General features: G+C 37.5%; 1 protein-coding gene across 1 annotated transcript in view; it reads right to left on the bottom strand.

The window, feature by feature from the left end:
• Nucleotides 1-24,099, bottom strand: part of LOC116216933 (uncharacterized) — a 127,004-nt gene that overhangs the window by 65,706 nt on the left and 37,199 nt on the right. Inside the window, exon 2 of the mRNA XM_085230955.1 lies at nucleotides 20,147-20,458. Within this exon, the coding sequence (XP_085087081.1) occupies nucleotides 20,147-20,458 (312 nt within the window). The remainder of the gene's footprint in view (nucleotides 1-20,146; nucleotides 20,459-24,099) is intronic.

The raw sequence follows: 24,099 nt of genomic DNA, 5'->3' as shown, positions 1-24,099 counted from the left end.
CACTGTATTTGATTAAACTGTATCTCCATCTGCAGAAGGTAATGGATTCTTAAATTACTAGGCATAATTATAGCCCACAAACCTCGCAGAGCAGTCCCTGTGCAATGAATAAGGTGCAGTTCCACCCCAACCCACTGCCTGAGCACCCTGAGCTGTAGAACAAATATTATCATGGTATCTCCAAAAAGGAACCGAAACCCTGTGAGTCAGCAAAATCCCACAACTACCCCCTTCCAAAGCTGCTATCTGAAGCTTAGCAAGGAACTCACACTTGTGCTGACCCCCTCTGCAAAGCAAACATCTCTCCTTACTACCACTCCTGAATCCCCTTCCTCCCAAAACAAGACAAAAAAAAAAAAAATACACATCACTGGAGATAGCACTCCAAATCTGCACCAAGTTCATGTTGTGAAAGATATCAGGACAGGGGAAAAATCTTATTCTGTCAATGTTGCAGCCTTCTATACTACCTACACTCTGCTATCTTCAAGAGTTACTGATTTCCACATCTCACAAAAAATGTTAAAAGATCTTCTCCATTAAAATCAGGAAAATAAACCATGATTGTTGCTCTCTTTCATCAATTTAGTCAAGTTTTTTAGTAATAGTTACCAGTGCTAGCAACATACAGCTCTGCTACAAATTCAGACCTGACACACTGTACTAAACTCAGGGTTTCTCTATTAATGAGGCACAGAAACTGCTTTTTAAACAAAATCAGATTAGTATTCAGATTGTATTTTGATATCACATTTTCCAACTCTAGTTAAAACAAAGAAGGAAGGAAGAGATTTGAAGACTTGAATTTCACCCCTCATGCTGTAGTCAGTCTTCTAAAATGGACAAAGTGTGAAAAAAAGGGCTGTGAAATGTTTTCTTCTATGATAATGGGAGAAAGTTGTCCAATTTCCAATTTTGTTGTTGACTTTGCTGATAAGAAATCTGCTGTTAATGAAACCTTTGATGATAATTAATTTAGTAGGAAAAAAATTGATTTATTGTATTTTAATTTGATGCCAAAATTTACTCTATTTGCTGGTATTTTATATTAAATAAAAAAAAGTCTGTTTCCCTTGGAAAGCCCCCAGGCAATAGTTCTAAAGTCTACAGAAAGTAAAGAGAGGAAACGAAAAAGATTTGGCAGGACACTAATATAAAATAAAAAGAAAATCAAGAGGTTTGTGCCAAAAGATTTTAATAATAAATATCTATCAAATGTTTATTACTTTTAGAAATGCTGTGTTAACACATTATGGGAAAGCTTTGTGGGGAATGTAGCAGCACTTCTACGTAACTCCATAGCTGTGACAACTATAACTCAGACTGGTGTATTTGGTTCCCTAGCACTTCTGAAACATACCCCAGTATGGTCCCTGCTCTAAAAAAGCACAGGGACTGGCATCCATCCCACCTAGCTGTGGAGGAACCCTTGGTTCACTCACCAGCACTAAAACCACCCAGACAGATGCACTTCACATTATTCATCTGCAGAAAATGACCTATCCAAGGAGAGTTTGGTACACAGGTACACATCTCCAAACAAACAAAACATATTCCATTTTGTGGGGAAATGTACACAGAATACGTTTCTTCCAAGTAATCTGGTCAGTAACTTTTGCTAGTATCAGGATATTTTAGAAAAAAAAAATAAAAAATAAAAAAAAATCCCCAAAAGATCTTGTAAGCAAAGATATAGAGAACATGACAAGTTGTTGTGTTGGAAATATTTTAGTTCAGGACTCAGTAGTTCATGTCAAGCATGTAGAAAAATTGGACTTCCATTTTTAACTACTTTTTTTTATATAGTACTATTATTATTTAACTCTTAACTCTGGAATAGGTTTTGTTTGTTTGTTTGTTTTTGTTGTTGTTTTTAAAGCAACAACAAAAATCCCACAACATAAAACAAACAACATCAGATAAAATCACACCAGAAAAAGTAGGTTAATAGGAAAGAAGAAATAACTAACCAGACTTTTTAGTTTACTTGTTTTTGTTTTCTCTAGGCCAAGTATTCCAGTACTATGACTGAGGAAACCTACAGCCAGAACACAAATTATGCAGGTAGTTAAACCCAGATTCTGACAGTTCTTAGACACATAATTCCTATGTCCAACACTGACCAGTGCTTGGAGGCTGGTGATGAACTCAGAGCCTGAGGAGCAGATGTAATGGCAGAGCACAATTTAGTGCCATGCCCATCACAGGCTGAAGGGAATTCCTGATGCTTGAGTTATGCTGAAACATTGCTCTAAGGACATTAGCTGTTGCTTGAGAATCCTCAGAAACCACATTTATTTCCCAAAATTATCTCATTAACTTGGAAAAAAATGCCATTACCTAATAGTTTTCATATTATATGTTTTAATGAATAATTAAAAAAATGGAAGTTACTGTAACAACTAACACATAATATGTTTTTTTTTTTTCCTAACACTCAGGCATCTTAAAGGAGAAACACACTCCTCATAAGTCACATATGCTCTATTATAAACTTTCAATTTTGCTCTAATAGATGGGAACGCTGAATTACAATAGAATAATTTATATATGAGAAAAACTGCAATTTCTTGTTCAATCCATGTTCTATTTGCCTTAGTAATTGATGCTAGATCATTTGACAACAAATATCCTCTAGCCTGTATGACTTCCGTATGTATTGCTGTAAAGCTGATATTGTTCCTTGTGCTAAGCCATGCTCATAAGAAGAGAATATAAAGGGTAGAAAATGTAACACATTTTCTATTAAATGAATGACCAGTCAAATACGTTGACCATGAAACACAGCTTGACATACATTTCACACAGTTCTGAATGATCATAGACATTTCTGTGTCCTTGGTTTGTGCTTGTGGACAGACCTTGTGCCACTTTGTGAAGCCCAATGACTTCCCTCTCTTTGTACTTTTCCAGAAAGAGAATGAGTGACTCCCAGTACAACATCACAAAACATCACTGTGTCATTTTTTCTAATGGACAAATGCAGCCACATTTTGCAAGGAAATTAAGAACTGGAATATGGAATGATTTGGTATCTAAGACTTCCTGCATTATTCACAACACTTGCAAGTTGACATCAGATCAGCTTTAGATAATGATAAAGCATCTGCAATTAACATCCTTTTCTGCAACTACACATCTTGAGGATATTTAAACAGTTTTCCCCACCAAGCAAAAATCTTTCATTTAAAATATGCATCATTAGAATATATCAGTTTTCTCTTTTTAAGGAGTTTTTGTGTATGTGTGGCAAGTATTCAACATGCCTACCCTCTCTGAAAATGCAAAGGCAATTCTAACTTTGTGTGAATCTGTCTTAAAACTGCTGCTGACTATATAATGAACAAGAGCTGATTAATGTCTAATGACACGTAACACAACACGCTACAGAAATGAGCCATGCCACTACAGCACCCCTGGGAAGCTGCATGTGCAAGGCACTGCCACGTCAATGCTGGCTCCATGTACCTCTGTCAAGTACCAAATTAATGTATTTAAAAATAGTAAGAGTTTTCAAGAGCAGACAACAGAAGTCAAAGCAAATAAGAGTTAAATCACTATTAACTGTGTATGTATTGAACCGATAAGTTTACTTCGGAAACAAAATATAATTATTGGCGTGAGTTCAATCCAGGAAACTCAGGGACATACGGATGCCCTTTGCTAATGCCAACACAGATAACAGAAAACTACCAGGAAAATTACCATCTAACTGAAAAAAGGCCCAAGGACATGATGGTTTTCCAAGTGATGTAAAAACACAGTGGTTGATCAACTCTAGCTCTAGTCTAGTTTAAAAAAAGCAAAGCACAGGCACATAAACCTTTTCAAGTAGGAAAAATACATGGACTATTTTAATATTAATACAGATAAATTGTATTTACCAAAATAATAATAGAGGAAAAAGAACTGCAACCTTGCATACTCTGATTAAAACTTAAAAAAAAAAAAAAAAGGTTAAAAAAAAAAGTGTGCCTTTAAGTTCAAAAATAGCATTTGTATCATTTCATTGTTAGACCAGAAATGAATGTAAGCATCGTTATACTCTGATGTTTGCTCTATGGATTCCATTCTTTGGTTTTTAGTGCAGCTCTTGCATGTGATCATAGTGTTGGTGACTTTTTAAGCTCTCAGACCATGTGGGGCTGCTCAATCACAGTTGCCAGCGTGTGCCAGCTCTGCTGGGAAGTCTTGGGAGGCCGCTTCACTGCTTGGGTATCAGAGCAGAAAACACCACTTCTAGTGTAATGGTCTACCTGCGAATAATTCAGTCTGAAAGTTAAGCTAACAGACTTGTTGGAGAGTAGTAAATCACTGTCAAACAATGAAAGACACATTGATGGTTATAACTCTTTTCTCTGTTGACACATCAATCTGTCTGTCTTCTGCCTCTGAAAAGAATCCATTACATTAATACGTTTCCACAGGCAAATTGAGAAATTCTGATTTTAATCTAATCAATCAGGAAGGTTATTTTTGTAAATATCAATTTTATCTTGTTTAAATTTCTTCTTATAAGAAATGAAATTTTAGTTTAAGAAATGAAACATTTAGAGCTAAGAAGAACTAAATATTAGAGCAGCTAAATTAGATTTTTTAAAAGTAATATTACTTCTGGAGAAGGTAACGTATAAAATAAAAGCGAAGCTGCTATCTTCCTCAAAACTATGAATATTCTAATTTTCAGGAATAAAGATGTTCCAGATACTTGTGAAAATTCAGAAGTCTTTTCTTATTCATTCATCAAACAGAATTAGTTGATAGTTGATTTTTCCAATCAGATACGTACTAATGCTCCAACAAATAAGTGACAGTTCTAAAAGCATAATTCTATTGAATCGAGGGAGCAGCTTCAGTAGCTCCAGGTGGAAATGAAAGTCAGGGCAAGCTGACAAACAGGTTCCTTGAACTCATCTCTAACACCAAACACGGTGCGTTTCACATAGGAGCTCTTTTTTTCAAGTTTACATCTACACGTTTGTAGTGATTTGGTTCCTGTAGCCCCAAGAACATGTGATGAATCTGACTTAAACCTGCAATAAGGTGTTTGAGCAAGCAAGACCAGAGCACATCACCCTACTGCTTGGTGGCAAGTAACCTTGCTCCTTGCAACCCCCAAACACTGTCACGAAGAGCTGGGAGCTATTTTATATGCTTGAAGTCAAGCTTTGCTATGCAAGATCTGTGGATGATCTCCTTAGCTCACTTTTTGTAAAATCATGAGTGATTTAAGAACATAATTGCTCAAGACCAACCAAGTCTTAAACGTTTTATAGAATTCAAGCATTTGCACCTTTTTTAGAGCAGCATGCTTCATTTCACCTTTAAAGTATAAGTTTCCTCTGGTATGGACAAAATCAAACCTAAAGCCACCTAAATGAGGTTCTTATTTCTCTTCAATTTTATTCATGATCTTCAGGCTTTCAAGCTAATAATGCTCTCTGAAGATCATTTTAGTGCCCAGTGAAGTGTAACTCCCTTTCTTTCTGGTTGAGAATTACAAAAAATACTCTTTAATTCAGCCCACATACTTAGAACTTAAAAATAAGAGTAATATAATTTTTGTATTTTTGTAGTGACAAGTAACAGCAGGGACAATCACAAACTAGCAAGAACATCCTTGCTAAAATCCTTGCTATTTTTCTCAATCGATCGGATAGCACAGGTACACTTTTGCCATGACTAAGCATGCACTTAAAGTGTGCCAAGGGAAGACAGCCTTAAATTATAGAATGCCAGATATGCAGAAATGAAAATGTCATACAGATATTATTCTCTAGGATTTTTTTTTTCCTCTGAAACATGAGAAAAATTTATCTACAAAAACAAACAAACAAACAAACAAAAAAACGACAACAAAAAAAACCAACATGATTTTTTGATTTTTCTCTGTATGCCAATATTGTGCTGGCACCTGTGTTAGAATTTTTATACACACGTGGAAGGCCACAGTGAAAATATATGGCAATTCTGCATGGAATAAATATGAATAACTGACTTGTACATCATTTATTGTTAGACTTTCCTGGGTATGAAAGTACTCATGATAGTCACACATGATTATTGGCAGATGAAATACCATCAGCTTTGAGGATCAAGCATGGCAAGAAGGTTATACTTGTTTGTACCACACGGTCTGGTTTTAACTCATTTACCTCAACATATACTTTTACCTTTGTGTAAATAGTCTTGCATTTTACCCTTCTATTTATTTTTTGGGGCGTGTCTTGCATCAGATATTTTTATATTACCACTCCATACAAAATGCCTGACCCGGACCTTACAGTGCCATTGCTTCCATAGTAGACAACTGAGACAGAGAATGCCTGTTTTTTTCTCCTCTAACCTAGAGATGACCTGCCACTGGAATGCAATTTCCTCTTTCATCATCATTACTCCATAAAAACAGTAACAGCACTATGTCACGCAACATTTAAAACAAAACAAAAGAAAAAAGTACCAACAGACCAGTAATTACATTACTACCTAGATACAAAACAAGTGCAATTTCCCTGTATGGTTCAGAGGACACAAATGTAACTAATAACAAGAAAGAAGTTCAGAGCACACTTTGCCTGTGCTGCTATCCTCCGGACCTTGGCCAGCACCAGCCTGTGCCTGGGGATGAGGACTCAAGGAACTGAGTGGAGCAGGCCAGTTCTTCTCCAGAGCTCTGCTGGGGCTCACTTTGGAAAAGAAATCGAAACAGAGCAGAAAGTCTAAGAAACTGCTAAACTTCAGTCCATTGTCGAAAAGCTTAAACAAAAACAAAACAAAAAGTCTTGTAATTCTTTAACACTTCAATTCTTCAGTCAAAATTTTTATATTCCGATTTGGGTCAGTACAGCTCCTGCGTGGCAGGCACAGAGCAGGCTCTGTTTGCTGGCAAAGCACAGAAGCAGTAAATGCGTTCTGCTGCTAACTGAACTCCAGAAACAGTAAACAGTGAGGGACATTTAAGGAAACACCAAGGCAGCATTAATCAGCATGACAGGCAACAAGCCTAGCACATCAGCAGCTGTTTCCTTGGGACGTGCGGAGGAGTTAACCCTGCGAGGCTTTGTGTCTCCTGGGGAAGCCGTCCTGCAGGCCTGCGGGGCCAGCCATGGAGATGCCAGAGGAAACAGAAGGACTCCTCCTCAAAAGGAAACAACTGAAACTGACCCAGAGAAATGAAGTGAGCTCACCTGTCACGTCGCTCCAGGAATATATAGCCATGCTAACTAAACTAAAATAGATAATCAGGGTTGGGAGGGTGGACATACAAGGCTCTGTGCACTTCATTAACTGGAACTGCTGTGAAGTTAAGACAAAAGAAGTTATTACTTTTGCAGTATTTCCTAACAATTACTTAGGAATTTCCAACTCCCTGCAGCCTTAAAGAGAAGTGTAAAATAATCAAGTTAGTTTTCAGATATGCTAAGCCTTTTCAAATCAATGGCAAATAAGATGCACAACATCTCTAAAACACAAATAATTCATTCGGGATTCAAATAATACTTTTAAGTATGTGGGAGTAAGCATTCTTAAAATTCAAAATGTATCAGTAGCCAGTATTTCTATAAATTCAAAATTCTTTTGATAGGGGTTTTTGTTGGATATGTGATAGTTAAATACAAATATTTCCAGAAAGGATAATATATATTATACATGCAGTTTCTAGAGGATTTTGCAAATAATGCAAACTATCATATAAGCCAGAAAGAAATATCTTATTTCCTCAATTCATAGGAATTTTTCAATTGAGAGAGGAAAATGGACTACATATATAAATTCTTCACATGCTTTAATTAAGTCTTCTGTTTCCATTTAAATTAAGACTTGTTTCAGGAGACTTGTGTCTTCTGAAAACACAAATTTTAGTGTTTCAGTTCTGCAGATATGATTTAGCATTCAAAAAAGCACCTTTACAAACCAACTCATTCTGCTGCATTTTTTAACTTTTGTAAACAGATTGCAGAGAAGGAGCCAATGCAGATCTGGACATCTTGTATGTCATCAGGCACAGCTTTTGAGTTTTTTATTGCATAAGGGATGGATTTCTGACAACACATTTTAAAAATTGCTTCTTATCCAAAAAACGACAGGCAAGAAAATTACTCATGAAGAATAATATTTGTTCAAGAATTGTAGTCCCCCCACGTTCTTTGCAACGACTAAATAAGTTGGCTATGCATGTGGAACACCAAACGGATCAGGGGGACAAAAATCTACCCAGAACTGTACCCACAGTGTGTTTCCACAGTCTGTGGCTTCCACTCCAGCCCCAGTGCTTGTGAAGGACTGGAGGCATCTAAGCTTCCCAGAGCTGAACGACTGTATTCACCAGATTTGTTTGTCTAAGAGTAATGCCAGGCCTTGTGACCATAATGCAGGCAGTTGGAACTGGATGACTTTAAGATCCCTTCCAACCTAAGCCATTCTATGATTCTGTGCTAGCTATCGCTAGACAATACAACCTTACAAAAACCTACCAAATTTTACTCATTTTTTGGTAGTCCTAACAGCTGTATGGATTATGATAGTTATTCTAACTTTTTAATTTTTAAAAAAATATTCTTTCAACATTTTTAGGAAAAAACAATAATGTATGAGATTTTAATTTTTTTTACTATTATTTTTAATATGAACGCTAGCTAATGAGCTGCAAGTGTTATGAAGAATTTGGTCAATGTTCATTATGGCAAAAAATGAACAGAGAAGTACATCATGGTTTTCTGTTATGGCACACTAAATACATTAAGTTTACAACTGACCTGAAGGAATGAGTGAAGAAGTAACATTGCTGTCACAGAACTATTTTAGCTAGCAACTCTACAAGGATCTACAGTTCCAGTGAAGATGTCAGTCTGCAGTAAAAGCACACACACTGTAACTCCTTTTCATTAAATACTGCTCCTACTACTAATTACAACCTTTCAGCTTCTACCTTTCATTTATAAACCTTGCTGCCTTTCTGTAGCATGTACAGATAGTGTAATATAGTTTCTGAAGAATATTCTGACTTCATCTTATCCATTTGCTTTTATATTGCCTTTAATCCATCCAACTATTTATGTCCAATGGCCAGAGACCTAGTCCCAGGCAAACCAGCAGTTCTCTCTGTTCTGATCTTTTGCACGTTTCCTGCTTTTCTCTCCTATTATCTCCCCTTTATATCATTTTGTGCTACTCCAGCATATTTCTTGTTCCATTTTAACTAGAGGTGCAGAGTCAAAAATATATCTCCTAGTTAAAAAATCATCATAATTTTTCAAATACAGTTAACCAGCAATAATCTAAATAGAACCTGAGTCATACAGTGAAAACATGACAGTTTCAATTCATGCACTGTATCTGTGATATCTATGCCAAGCAGAAGAATGAGCTGAACACAAAATAAACTTCTTGTTTTCCAGCAAATGCTACTTAGCCATAGTTCATATTAGCTGAGAAGATTAGGCCTATGAAATCTCAATTTTCTGAGTCCAAAGGGAAAAGTGGAAAACAGTACACAACAAAATAATAAAACCAGCTTGGTTTTACTTAAAACAAAAGTAACATTGTGTCAACGTCTTCTTCCAGTGATTGATGGAGTAATATGGAAGTACACCAAAATACCAGATCTGCTGTCATTTAGACAAACACATTGAATTCAAGTAAAGAAACAATTGTACAGAAAAAATACACTGACAAGGCAAGAACACAATGCAGTACAAAAAAGTATGAAGGTACTGAGATAGCAGTGGCATTCTGCTAGCTGCCCGACTAACCAGGAGCAAAGTGCTGACAGGCTCTGATCGTGCAGTGGAAAAATGCAGAAATCAACACTGAATCCCACAGAGCATTTCAGACCCTCTTTTTATGATTGTCTTGTTGATAAAGATGTACAAGCTTCCATGAACTAAGGACACATCCCAGGACACAGCTTTTGCACAGAGCACACAAACCAAGGCAAGCAGAATGCTGGGAGGGCCCTGAGGAGTGGTAGGGACAGGTATCACACCCATACTGCCCCATCTTGGTGCCCACCTGATGTTGGCAGGGGCAGGTATCATGATCGGGTCATCACATCTCAGGATGCCTAGCTCAAGTGCTGCAGAAATGTCCAAGGACTCAAGTGGAGTCTTTCAGTAAGAGAAGCCTTTAATAAAGTAGCTCTTAGGAACAGCTTGGAAAGCAACATGCATATGACCATGAAGAAACAGAGGAAACTGTTTTCAGTATTTTTAAAGACACTAAAAATAACTCATGAAATTAACAATACAGATCTCATCTATTATTAAAATCTCACAGACTTTTCAACTTCATTCACAATAATATGCCTTCTAATTTTTGTAGCTCATATACTAAAATGTGAAACTTTGGTTCAAAACTCCAGAAGCTATGTAAATGGATGTATGACTTCTTAAATGCTGCTATTAGAAACACCTGCATTAGTTACCACCTGGTCGAGCATGAGCAAACCTAGACAATGGTCATGGCTAAAGATGGCATGGCTGATTTGGTAATTGTGGGGACTCTACATTCTTGGAAACCATTCATACAATTTAATACAGTTTTCCATAATTTTGTATGCTATCACATTCGTATTTTATTCCTGCCAGGTCAAGAGAGTGTTTCAGCTTCTTCCTGATTAACTTCACGGTCAATGTTTGCTTAAACTCTAAAATGAGTATGGAATGCTGCCAGGCTACAGATCTTCCCGTCATACTGCAAGGTTCTTCAATAGTTTTGTTACTTCAGAGAAGAACATTTAACCTTGGAGGAATCAGGTCTGTGAAGAACACAGCAGAATCATAAACTCAGAGAAGTCTCCGGAAGAGAAAGGGAACAGTCCACTAACTCTATTTGACTTGACTGATAGCATGAGTTAGAAAAGAGTTATGAAGCAAAGCAGGCAAATTGGGAAGGAGATTCTGTTTTGAACAAAGGAAGAGAAGACACCATCTGTGAGAGGATGACAGTGAAAAGGATCTTGTGCTGAGGACCCTGGTTGTCAGACTCCCAAGTTAGCGTAAAGGTCACCTCTGAAAGATAGCATTTCAAAGGGCAAATATTATAAGGTCGCCCTCTCTGCTCCTGCAGCTGAATTAAGCCTCCAAGAGCTTGACTTTGAAGGATAGCACTCCAGAGTTTTGCCTGAACTGGCCTCTTCTCTTGCATCATTTTTCTATGTTAGGAGACAACACTTTATATATTTGCTTCAAGATCAGTAATGCAAAGAGCAAGATTACATACAACGATAAAGAACATAGCATTTGTCACGATGACTATCTACTACAGAATACTCGACCAAGAAAATGAGGTGGATGAGGGTTTTTTCCTGAGATATAGGTACAATCACCAATAATAGGAGCTTGCCAAAACAGATCTACAGATCTAAAGTACTTAGATGTGTTGTAAAAGAAAAAATAAAGCACAAATTGGCCTGTAAAATCTAAGAAAGCAGCAATGACAGTTTTTGCAACTGAATGAGATAGCTACAAGAAAGGCTTGTTTTGTTTGCAGAAAGAGACTTGCTGAGAATGGGAGGATATAAGGCTGGCTGTATGAGATGAGGAAGTTCGGACCCTCAAAAGAGGAAGAAAGAAAAATGGCGAAATTAAAACTGTGGATTTTAAGCATGTGATCATATGATGAATTTTCTAAATCTTAATTGATGTCACATAGAACAGAGAGGGACACAAAGTAGAAATGAGGTAAGATGGGGAAAGGAATATTGACACATGGGATTAAACTTGGAAGGGCATGTTCAAAATGCGATGCTAGTAGCAAGAAACATTGAAGTTATTAAAAAAAGAAAAAAGAAGAATTTGTGCTGTAAGCACACTAAACAGTATCCTATGGCATTATCAACACAGGACAATGTGAAAGCTAAGTTTTACAACATTGCGTCCACCTTCACACAAATACCAGTCATGCAGGTGACTAACAGAAATATCAATAAGAGGTAAAACCTCAGAAAAGAGGAGAGAAATAACAGTTCAGAAACTACTCAATGAACTAGAGATTATCAAAGAACTGAGACCTGATAATCTGCCAGCTAGTTAAATGCTCAGAGAAATCTCAGGACAGTTATTGGACTTAGAGGACTGAAAAAGGACAAAGTACTGAAAAGCTGATAATCAACATGTATTGTCTGAGAACTATCAGCAAACAGAAATTGGAGCTGGGAATTGTAGTCAGATTCACTCTGCTACACAATTAAAGACATTATTTGTAAATACTGGTAATAAGGAAATGACAGTCAACCACTGTTACTTTGTCAAAAACAAAGTGAAGGAAATTCATTTTATATAGTGTGTCTTTACTGTATATTTATTGTATATGACATAAAAAAGAAACTGATAACAATTATTTGAAAGCTCTGACTTAAGAGACATGAATAATTTCTAAACAAGAAAAGGTCTTCAAAAATTAAATGCTATCTTAGGAAAAAGGAAATGCATTTGCTGAACAGTGGGGACACTGCTCAGTAGTGGTGGATGACAGACAATGGTGGAGGAGCCTTGGGGCAAACCTGTCCACCGGGGAAGACAGCACTGTGCAGAGACTTTTCATGGTCTTGAAAACAGTGTTGTGACTTTCACTTTATGACTGAGGACAATATGATTCTGGAAGTTCTTTAGCATAAATTTAAGTGAATTTCTACATTGAAAAGCAATAGAAGGACATCTAACTGTCCTCTTCCTCCAAAATATTTTTCCCACTTCTAGAGTCTCCTTTTGATACTGATCTGATTTCAAAATATTGTTAATATAATTTTTAATAATGCTGTAAATGAAAGCCAGGGACAGATCCTGGCCCAGCATAGTGTTTTCTGGTAAGCAAATCCATATTAAGTGAGCAGCAGATTTTATAAGAAGATCATACAGATTTACTCATCCTTCATTTCATCCCCAGGGGTCACAACCCTTCCCTACTCTAAATGCCCTCTGTATCTCTTAATTATTGCCTATTTTTTTTCACACTATGATCAGAAATTCAACTCTGTACATTTTAAAAATCTCCTAATTCTTTTTCTTTGGAAAAAAAAAAAAAATATATATATATATATATACATACACATATATAAAATATATATATATATTTCTGAAACAGTTTCTGCCTTGCACTAACCACCTGGGTTCGTATTTGTCATCTTTCTACACTAACTAGGAGTGTGCTTAGTCTGCAAGGGCAGCGTGGGAAGATGGTTAATTCCCTTCTGAAATACCTAGCACTCAGCAAGGTAAGCTGGAAGAAACTGAATTCAGTGGAGGATCATTTGGCTTTGATACAATGTGCTTTACATTGTATACTAACTCTAAATTAAAAATCAATGCTTTATGCAACACCTCTTTTCCAGGAAAGATAAACTGTAGACAAGATATCTTCTTTTTATATTTTCTCACAAGTTTAGTCACTGATCCCTGAATATTTGTGCCCACATCTTATGATATAAATTACTTTGTTATTAACCCTCAGATTTTCTGACCTTGCCACTTTTGTTAAGTAACAGCATAAGCCAGTAGAATTTTCTTTCAAATAAAGTATTTAATCTATAAACCTGCTATACTGCATTATATGTTTATGTTCATTGTTATGAAATGATGTTATTTTGTAAGTATAATTCTGTAATAAAAAGAAAACAAAGATTAATGCTGAAAGAGAATGAAATTTCAGAACATGCTATAAAATTAATCTAATTCTGGAAAATGATAAAAAAGTGCAATTACTCTACTTACAGGTAGAAAAGGAGAAACAACTACATATATAAAATAAGAATAAAAGCTTTATTTTTATAGTAGGAAGCTTATGAATATCAAAATGACAATGAGAGCTTACAAACAAAAGGGTTACTCTTAGTAGTGCATCAGATTTGACTATAACGCAGTGTTTATTTCAATGCAATAAAACCTCCTTTTTTATTTTTTTCTTCTTTACTTAAGGGTACCGTTGTATAATGAATATCCTGGCTTTTTCAGAAGTTGCCTGAGTCTTTCCCTATAAATTGCACTGCAGATAACCTCGACTCCTTTTTGTTGCAAAGCTGATGCTCAATCACAGGATCCTTTTTGGTGCCATTTTGAAAGTACCATTTGGAAGCACAGATCCAAACACTGACACCAAAAGGAGATTGAAAAATTCACCTGGTAAACATATATATGCAGCCTTCAGAAGTATTAATCGAGGGTGCAAAAAATACTTTGGTCTGAGGAGTGCTTGAACCACGGAATACTACAGAAGGAGTAACTATTCATAACTACTTCTCATAGGCTACTCTCAAACATTTTTAGGAAGCCCAAGGGCTACAGATCAACAGTTACTGAACAGTGGAAAAGGATGTAAAAAATATAGTCCTCTAGAAATCTTTTATCATTTACTCTTCTAGAAATACTTTCAATCTGGGACATTTCCGTGTTGGAAGAGTTCCTTCAGGAAAGTTTTAAGGAAACATTTGTTGCAGTTTACTAGTTAGGACATAAAAACCATCTGTGATTTTACATCGTTATCCTCAAAGGATGAAGAAAATGCCTCCACATGACAGAATATTCACAATCAAGAAATCAGACTAATCATTTATTTTGAAAAGCTCTGAAAAGCAAAGTGGCATGCCTCTACAAAGTTGACATCCAAGTCACATCCCTTTTCTGCTGGAGTGTACTTCCACGGCATACAATAAGGAGAGAAAAATTAAGACAAAACCCAAATAATCCATCGCTTTTTAGATGTACACTGATGTGTGCGTACAGCATGAGAGAAAAAAAAATCTGTAGAAATTCTTAAGGTTGGATACCAACATATGAAATATACACAAACTGGTAAAGAAGTTAACAATAAACAACAAAAAAGGCTGTTGTTATAGAAAAGGAATTTACTTGCTAGAGAAGATCACAGGTCATCCACCAAAATCAAAATCTATATCCTTTAGCAATTTAATATGCAAAAATATAAGGAAGAACCATATGAAGCCAATGCAAAATGGAATAGCCTGTGGAAAGAGCTACTTCCTGAACTAGAGTAATTAAAAACCTTGACATAGCTATGAAAGAAGGGGATGGATAATCTTTATTATACTGTAAGCAAAGCAAATGGCAGATTGATATCCCTTGGCACAGGAATATGCTACTAAATATTTGAAGACAAGCTGTGACTTCAAATATCACATCCAACTGCAACTTTAATTTTCTTTTCTTTTCTTTTCTTTTTTTTTTTTTCAGAAAAAGCAACTCATGCTGAGGAAGATATGGCTTATTTGAAACTTATTTACTGTCATAACAGATGGTGAAGACTAGAGAGAATATAAATGAAAAATATGGGGGCCCAATAAATGTCAAGGCTTCCAAGTTGGTTTGTAAAATTAAGAGGAAAAAAAAAAAGCTATATCTGTGCAAGATATAAAAACTTATCAGAATAGATCACTTTTTAACATCTTGGAAATAACCATTTTTCTGCCCACACAATGCGAGATTAAAAATTGCACCAGTATAACAGACATGGCCATCCTGACAAACTTGTAGAGCATTATCTATACAGACTTACAATTATTCAAAATTCTTTTCTAGGCACTTATCCCCAAATCCCAGTGGGTCACAAACATCTTATCAGTCACATCTATGGTAGTCAAGATTTTGTGGGAACCCCCATGGCAGTGGGAGCAGACGTGCTGGCACTGTTTGTTACCTGAAGCCATCTGAGCTGGAGCCAGAGCTACAACCTCAGGGCCTTGCCCTGATATGAAACGTTCAAGCCTAGGGTTCTCACTCCTAAATTAACCAGAATTTTTAAATAGCAAAAATCTCCTGCAGAACAGAATTGTATTTTATGCACAACCCATGCCAACATTCATCTCAATCTCCCCTGACTTCAAAGACCCTCAAGACCCAAAAGGCATCAGGCATCCTACAAAATGAGGCCCTGGATCCTCTTTACAGAGATGGGTGCTCTCATAACACATCTTTCCTTATTTTGTGAGATATGCAGGTGAAACAGAGCCATTGAAGAATGAACGCTGTCCATTCACTTTTGAAGGGAAATTGCGCTTGCATTGCTACTGAAGCCACCATTACTTTGACAATACTTTTGATACAAACAGCAAACAAATATTGAGGCAGAACTAAGACAAAGTGAAAATTATATTCACAAACATCTGAAATAAATTGCAAACTTACTTAGCGAAGCTGAGGCTGAAGAAGTGTTTCTTATTAGAAAGCGGAGCCTACGGTTATGCTGTGCGATGTATTAGCACTGTAGTTCACACAGGAGTATAAAGCTAGCAGCAAAATGAATAGCCCTTATTCTATAGTTAGCTTTTCTGTTGCTGTTTTATAACATTTCCATGACTGGGATAGACACCACTTTAATGCAGCATCTTATTCACTGAAACAGTTCACAACTAATTTTACTTTAAATCTAGTAATGAATGTCAGAACATAGTAAGAAATGGAGTGTTAGATGCCCTATTTAAAAAAAGAAAAAAAAACAAAAAAAAAAACAGCATAAGTACATTTTTATATATTTTTTCTTAATGAAAAACAAGGAAACAGACACAAAGTATTTGAGTTTTTCATGCTGCTACCTTTTATGTTTTCTGTGCATTGTATTTGAATGCAATCCTCTTGATTATATTCTCTGAAACACTTGTTTGAAGTAAGATACTTTATTTTAATAAGTGGAACAAAGCTTTGAATAGCTTGGTTCAAAAAACAGTTTTAAATGAAAGGAGCTGTTGCTAAGCACAGGGATCTTTGCCAAATACTTTTTAAATGGTTTATTGTGCCCTAGCAATCCTGAGATTAAAAACATCTCTTGAATTACAATGACACATCAAAAAATAAAATTAATGTGGGGGTTTTCATTACAAGAATTGAGCCTCTGTGTGTTATTCTTTCCATTAGATAAGAAAGAAACATACTGTGGTACATTGTTTTTGCTGTCAGAGGGAGCTTTTAGGCAAATATACAATATCACACTATATCCCTCACGGATTCAATCACGTACTGTACAAGTTCTTCTATTAATTTAACTTAATGCTGTGGATTTAAGAGATAGACTGCATATTTTCACATATTTTTCTGTACTGGGGATGAGCTATTTTTAGATTCTCCATAAGTCTTCATCAAAATCAGAAGATCCCATGGCCTCATATGACTACAGCATGCAGAACGGCACTGCCTCTCTCTGTAACAAACAGTTTAACTTTTCGTAGCTCCTGCAAGAGCTGCAAAATGCTTGTTTTGCCAGAGCTCTTACGTTACAGCACTGTGGGGCATATAGATCTCAGTGTCAGTGAGAGGGCTGAGAGCAGAGAGCTGGATGCTTTAAAGGAAAACAAAAATCAATAGCATTTCCTACCTAATAAAGATGTCTAAACCAGCACGCTGGCCTCACGGTACACAAATTATGATTTAGAACAGGGAAAAAGGAAGTAACAAAGACAACAGAGAAAACAGCTGCTAAGTGATTTTAAACCAAACTCAAGCTCCACATCCTGAAATGCTGTTTTACCTCATTTCTGGCTGGGTTCTGAATATCTAGCAAACACGCTATCTCAAGCTGGCTATGAAAGCAGGAGCACACAGATTAGTAGGATTTTTCTCAAAACACTGACTATTGTACTTTGCCAGACATTCCATAAGATACCAGGGAAAGATAACACATGTACCCTGCCAGAGAACACATGTACATCGGTGCTGTATGGTTTTAGCTCACAGGTTTTATCTGTCAAAATACACTATACTGCTATTACTGCACAAGTCAAGTCATTATCTGTGAGTTATACGTTATAACAAACTAAAACAAAACACATTATACATATTAAAACTGAGCAAAATCCAAATTAGAGAGATTAATAGATATGAATGCCTATAATAACGATTGGAAAAGTGGCTCAAATTACATTTGTCATGTTACCCACACATATAACACCTCGAGTTACTCAAATAAAACAGGCAAACAAATGTAATTCAAATGAATCACAGTGAAAGCTTGTCACTTTCGAATCTCATCTATTCATATCTCATATACATGGATAGTGACTATAAAGGCATTTATTCAGGTATCTAGTTGCTCCAAAATATTTCTCCTTCAAAGAATATACTTAGATAATTATTTTTCAATGCCAGGCTGCTTTTAGTAGAATTTGTACATACGGGTAGACAGCATTTATTTTATTTTATTTAATCTTAGAAAGGAAATACACAGGGAAAGAAAAAGAGCAGTATGTGAAAAGGAAAGCCAAGGTCACTTTCTCAAACTGGCTACAGATTCTGTCCTTCCCCAAGCCAGCACAACTGCTTGGTATTCCAGTGGGGACTGAAATTGGCCTGGAAGTATCTGCTCTCAACAAGGGAGCAGTGTGCTGGCCCAGCACCGATGGCACTGGAGCAGCCAAACCTATAGGAAGGAGGAGGATGGTGATCCCCAGCAGGATTCTGCTTCCTAGGTGTGGGATTAGGACTCCACTGTCTAACTCACCCAGGCACTCAGGACCAAAGGCAATGAATGCCACTAGGAAAAATATTCCTAAAGCAACCACATTTGATTTCCTGCTCTGATAAGAAACAAGAAGTAAAACACTTTAAAAATGAATCAGATCCCTTCAACCTTTGCTGAAAGAAGGCCATCATAGTTTATAGAACTGAAAAGGTGAAGAACCACCATAAAAAAAAAAAAGATGAAAACAATTACAAACCTTTATACACCTCTTTGGGAAATATATTTTTTTCTGGTTTTCTTTGGTAATAACATATAACTTCAGATTGGTATAACACAAGGAGAACACGCAGTCTCACACAGAATACTCCTCCTCAAGGAAAATTATTGGTCTCAGAAGCCAGATATCACCAAACCCAAAACACACCATTAACTGGGACAAGAATGGAATGAATTGTCATGCTATTCTAACCCACAAGGGGATGTGCTCTCCACTACCAGTTGGTATCAACTAATGCTCATTAAGAGAAGTAAATTGTGGAGGCTTTGAGCGTTGGCACTGGAACAAGACTGTGGCAACTTGATGTATTCCTGCTTAGTTCTGTGGGTTCTTTATTCAGTAGCAGACACAAGCCACATAAAGTACAGCTGAGCTAATCATTTTCTCATTTCCTAAAAAAATCACAACTATGTTAATTATAAAGGCATTGCTTCTTGTACTGATTTTAAAAAGAATTAACAGAACTGAATATGCAGTAATTTTTATGATCAATTTTCCAATATTCTAAAGCATGAGATTAGTGGTTCTGTTTGAGTCTTCTTTTGACAAAGATCAGGCTGCAATTATTCCAGGCATCAATATGTGATGCCACAAGCTAGTAAATAACAACAAAGTAGAATGAGTTCCAATAACTGTTTTGAACAAATTATGACAATGTTAAATAAAATAGGAAAACAAAAAACAAACAAACAAAAAAATCAAAAGCAGAGTAAATGAAAGAAAGTGGCTCAGTGCTGTTTTCTCAGTAACAATGGATTGTCCTTGCACACCAACTACTCACCACAAATACTTCCTTCTGAACCAAAAGTATGGGGAGGAAATTTATAAAAATGGGAGAACACAGCACTAATTACTGAGATTCCTTAATTGTTAAGAGAAGATTTCAACATAAATTGTCCTCGTTTCAGCCAGTGTTAGCTTTATTTTCTGTTCTGAAGTAGTGTAATAGTCTCTTGCTAGGGAACTTGGCTCAGGGCTTATTTTTAAAATTAAATTTCAGTTATAATAAACTCTTGCATAGATTGAAGCAAAGTATTATAACAGCAACTTGCAGATGATGTTATTTCAGCTAAGAAATGTCATAAGTTTAAGGTTCATTGCTCCTCCAACAACGGCCCCTTAAGCTAATTGAGCCAAGTACCACGGAGCCATTTTTTTCCTCCTTTGGCAATTGCCACGGTCAAGAGAAAGTAAACACAGTTTGGGTGCTGGAACCTCCCTAAGCCCTTCAGTAAACTGAACGCTGTAATTTCTAAATTAATAATAAATCGAATTACTTTTCCGAATACATGTTATCATTTACTTAATAAAGCAACCGGGGAGAGGAAACGAAGCACAGATGGAAGATGCGGTGCTGGGCACATGCAGGTAAGTACTCGGCACAGGATCCCGGTACCAACCGCCCCAAAGCGCTCCGCACGCCCTATCGGCTCACACGGGACGCGGACCGCCAGCCTCTCGGCTTACACCTCGCTCCGAGTCCGACCGCTGGAAAACGGGGCGTCCTTCACTCTGCACACCTCGGGGCAGAGCGCAAACCACCGGCGCCCCGCGCCTCCAAGAGCCGCAGCGGCGATGCCGTCCGGGGCTGCGCGGCCGCTCCGCACTGCGCTCCCGCAGCCGCTCCCGAAGCACCGCCGGGCTGCGCGGGGCCGAGCGCAGGGCGCCACCGGGCGGCACGGCACCGCCACGGCCCCAGCACGGCGCAGCCCGTCCGGCCGCGCCCCGACTCCTTCCGTGCTGTCGGTCACACGGGAGGACGGCCGCGAACCCCAATTCCTTTGCTTCATAGCAGCATGCGCTGCTATCCTTACGCTAACTGCTTTTATTCCTCGTATGTTCTTAGAAACACTTGTTTTCCAGATATTCCCGTGCAATAATCCACTTTTCAGTATTTTATTCATGGCCTTTAGAACCGTTCCTTCTCTCCCGTACCAGGCTGCTGCACTGGACGACAGCTGACATTACAACCCGGTGGCCTGAATATGATGACTACAATTCCTTTTCCCTTGCTAGTAATTTGCCAACGATGTCCAAAAAATACATACATGACTGTAAATGTGAAGTGTTACATTTAACTACTCATGCATTATCTGTACTACATACTATATACTGTTCAACAGTGTAACCTCTGGAAGTTACTATTACTAGTCCCTAATTTAAACAGAAAACATTTCTTAGGAAAGTGCTCTGTAAACCAATCTCCATTTGGTAAACGTTTTGTGAACCTTATGGGAGTAACACTTCACCAGCCTGGGTACTTTGGAAGTGAGCAGTATGGGCTGCTTTCCTTTTCCCCTGCAAGCCACCATGGATTCTCACCTTTCCCTTCCCTGCACTATGCAATGCCCTGCTTTGTTTACCTTGATTGCATGGCACGGACCAGAAACAAGCCCAGGAACTTGTCAAACTCAGATAGACTTGGGCAGGGAACAGCCTCACTGTTGCTGGGGCCATTCCAAGGAAACAGGCGCTGCTCAGCTCATCAGCAATCCCAAAGCCCAGCTGCTCCCAGGGACGTCTGGCAGAAGGGGGATGCAATGACGGCGCTTGCTCTGCCGCTGAGCTCCAGCAGTGTTATGCTTCAAGAGCTGCGGGGCCTGAAGTCATTCTAGATTCCTTATTCACCTTCCCAGGCACTGTCCTGCCAAGTTTCCAATACTGCATTTTAGAAAATACTAATACTGAAAGTATTTCATATTTCAATCTATTTTATCATATCTGGTTTCAAGCCCATAGAATTTTGAATAACTCGACTTCCTCACTGAGCAATGGGAAACTAGAACAAAAGAAATCATGCTTTAAAAATTCCTAAAACTATTAGAAGTATTTCCCTAGTGATGAAACAGCCCTGTCAGCTTGTTTTGCATGTCCTTTTTTCCTTGCTTTTCCATCGTGCCTTTCTACGTGGTGTGCAAGTTCCTAACTAGAGCAATAGTTCCCTGTCTGCCTGTATACCTCCTGCATGACCATCTCCGGGTTGGCTGTATGACCTCCAGTTCTTCATGGCCTGCCACTCCCCTGCACCGCAGAAACCAAGGCGTGCGCTGCCCCTTGACGGCACGGCTTTTTCTTTTTTCCAGATCATTGGTTTATAAAATGAACAAAATTGGTGCTAATCCCGGTCTCCTGCAGCAGTCCACTAATCACTTTTCCCTTTCCCAAGCCACTGCCCACTCACAAATACCTCTTTGATGTCTCAGAAGATAATTTATTCACATACCTCAGCTACTATAATGTACAAAAATTACAGACCTTGCAGATTATTCTTTTGTGTTTTGCTCTATCAACAGATTCCCTAAATGCTAGAAAAATTATGTCCACCGACCCAATTTAACTTGTTACTACATAGCAATGATTTGTTAAACGTAGTCAAATTTTTGTGGCTGTCTTTAAGTGTAATATTCCAGGTGCCTTCAGTGGGGCCTGGTATAAAAATAAATGGAGTACAAAAAACAAAACCAAAAACATTATTCTGTGCACCAATTTACCATCAGAACTCAGGAACTGTCACGTCTCAACATTTTGCTTAAAGGAGAAATTTAGAAATCAAACACCCAATATTTCTTACATATGGTCAGAAAGTGCAGGCACACAAATCTGCATGTACTCCTTTTTGTTTAGAAATTCAAACTATGATGCAAATTACTGTAACAACATGCAATATCAGTACTGGAAAGGACATCATTCTACTTACAGTACCTCTAAAACCCACCATAGCCACTATTCCCTCCCCACAAAAGACTGGGGCTGTTCTCCACTCCACCTCGGTAGCTTGTCCATCATTCTCCCAGCCTTGTGTTCAGTTATCATCAAGCTTTTTCCAGTGCTTCACTTCACGTTTAACTACATGTGGTGAGATTACTTACATCAACCATGCCTAAACACATGCCTAAGGAGAATGCATAAGCATTCAGTAGTATCAGGATTAGTTTCTTTTACGTGTTGGGCGACTAAGCAGGCACACCTTCTTCTACAGCTCGCTCCTTAGCACATGAGCTGTAAAGCAGTCGGTGTGACTGTGACACACTGCCTTGTGGAGCAACCACCATGAATCATGGAGAGACGCAAAGATTTCAAACAACGAGTGAAGAATACTGATGGAGAGCTGTGCTCTGAGCTTCTGACACCCTTTAGATATAAAGCAAAATAAAGTTTGGAGAAAAATAAAAGTTCTGTTTTATATTTACTCTGTGCTCACAAAATTCCTTCTTTCTTTCCTTGACTAGTCAGAGACATAAAAATCCTATTACAACAAAAGAATTTGTTCCAGACCCCATCAAATGTCAGTGGCATTCTGATAGCTATGTGCCAACACAAGATAAAGATTAATAATGGTGGCAGCAACCTCCTTTCCCAAGACTTCTATAAAGAAAAAGAATAGAGAATACAAATGTAGCCACACGCTTCTCAGCTGCTACCTTTTAATTCTTGCTGATTCCAGTGTGAACCTGATTGTGAACCCCCTCAATTATTGTCGAAATGACACAATATCACCACTTCAACCTTTTTCTTCCAGGAAAAAAAAAGCTATGTTACAACACAGAAATAATATTTTGTATTCCACACCAGTAACACACATTCCCACAAACACAGTAACTACATGGACGTTCCTCTCTCATGCATAAAAAGATCCTTAACAGGCTGTCTTTACTCACAGGGCCCTTCAACAGGTATTCCTGCTTATGTCTGGTAGTGATATGTACTGTAAACGTGTACACCATCTTATTTTATATTAAAACAGAGACAGATTGTTTCATATAGTTGAAATAACTGATAACAGACGGCATAGCCATGCTAATTTATGTTGATCAGGATCTGTGCACATTTTCAAATCCCTGAAGAAAGGGAACTCTGACTTAAGCTGTTATGTCTAAAGCCATCACATAAAACCCAATGGGGGAGAGATGAAAAAATAGTGGCACCAAAAAAAAAAAAAAAAAAAAAAAAAAAAAAAAAAAAAAAATGCCTTAAAAACTACTTAAATTCTTGTCAACTTCAAAATTGAAGCAGGATTACACTAATTCCCATGTGGAGATATAAAGCACCCCTGCACTTAGACTCTCAATGAGAGAGAATGAATAGATTAAGATGCAATGGCAAAACTGAGTTCAAGTAAGCCATAAACTCTTAAGCCAACTAGCAATTTGGGATAGAAAAGCACAAATGCTCCAATTTAGTTATATATTTGATATCAGGACAAGCTTTTTTCCTCTCTCAATTTCTACCCTAAGCATTACTAATCCATTGCCCAATGCAGTCCATGGGACTCGTGCTGCCATGCCGCCCACATGAGCCACATGATGCCTGCACCATGGTGGGGTTACTGATGATAATTTCAAGCTCCATGAGAAACAAAACAATGAATCAGGGGTTATCAAATTCTTAAAATAAATAAATAAATAGAAGAAAAAGAAGCA

Source organism: Meleagris gallopavo, chromosome 9 (assembly GCF_905368555.1).
Source record: "Meleagris gallopavo chromosome 9, MGAL_WU_HG_1.1, whole genome shotgun sequence".
Classification (NCBI taxonomy): domain Eukaryota; kingdom Metazoa; phylum Chordata; class Aves; order Galliformes; family Phasianidae; genus Meleagris; species Meleagris gallopavo.
Note: the sequence above shows the minus strand (reverse complement) of the source record. Positions and strands in the feature narration are given on the sequence as shown.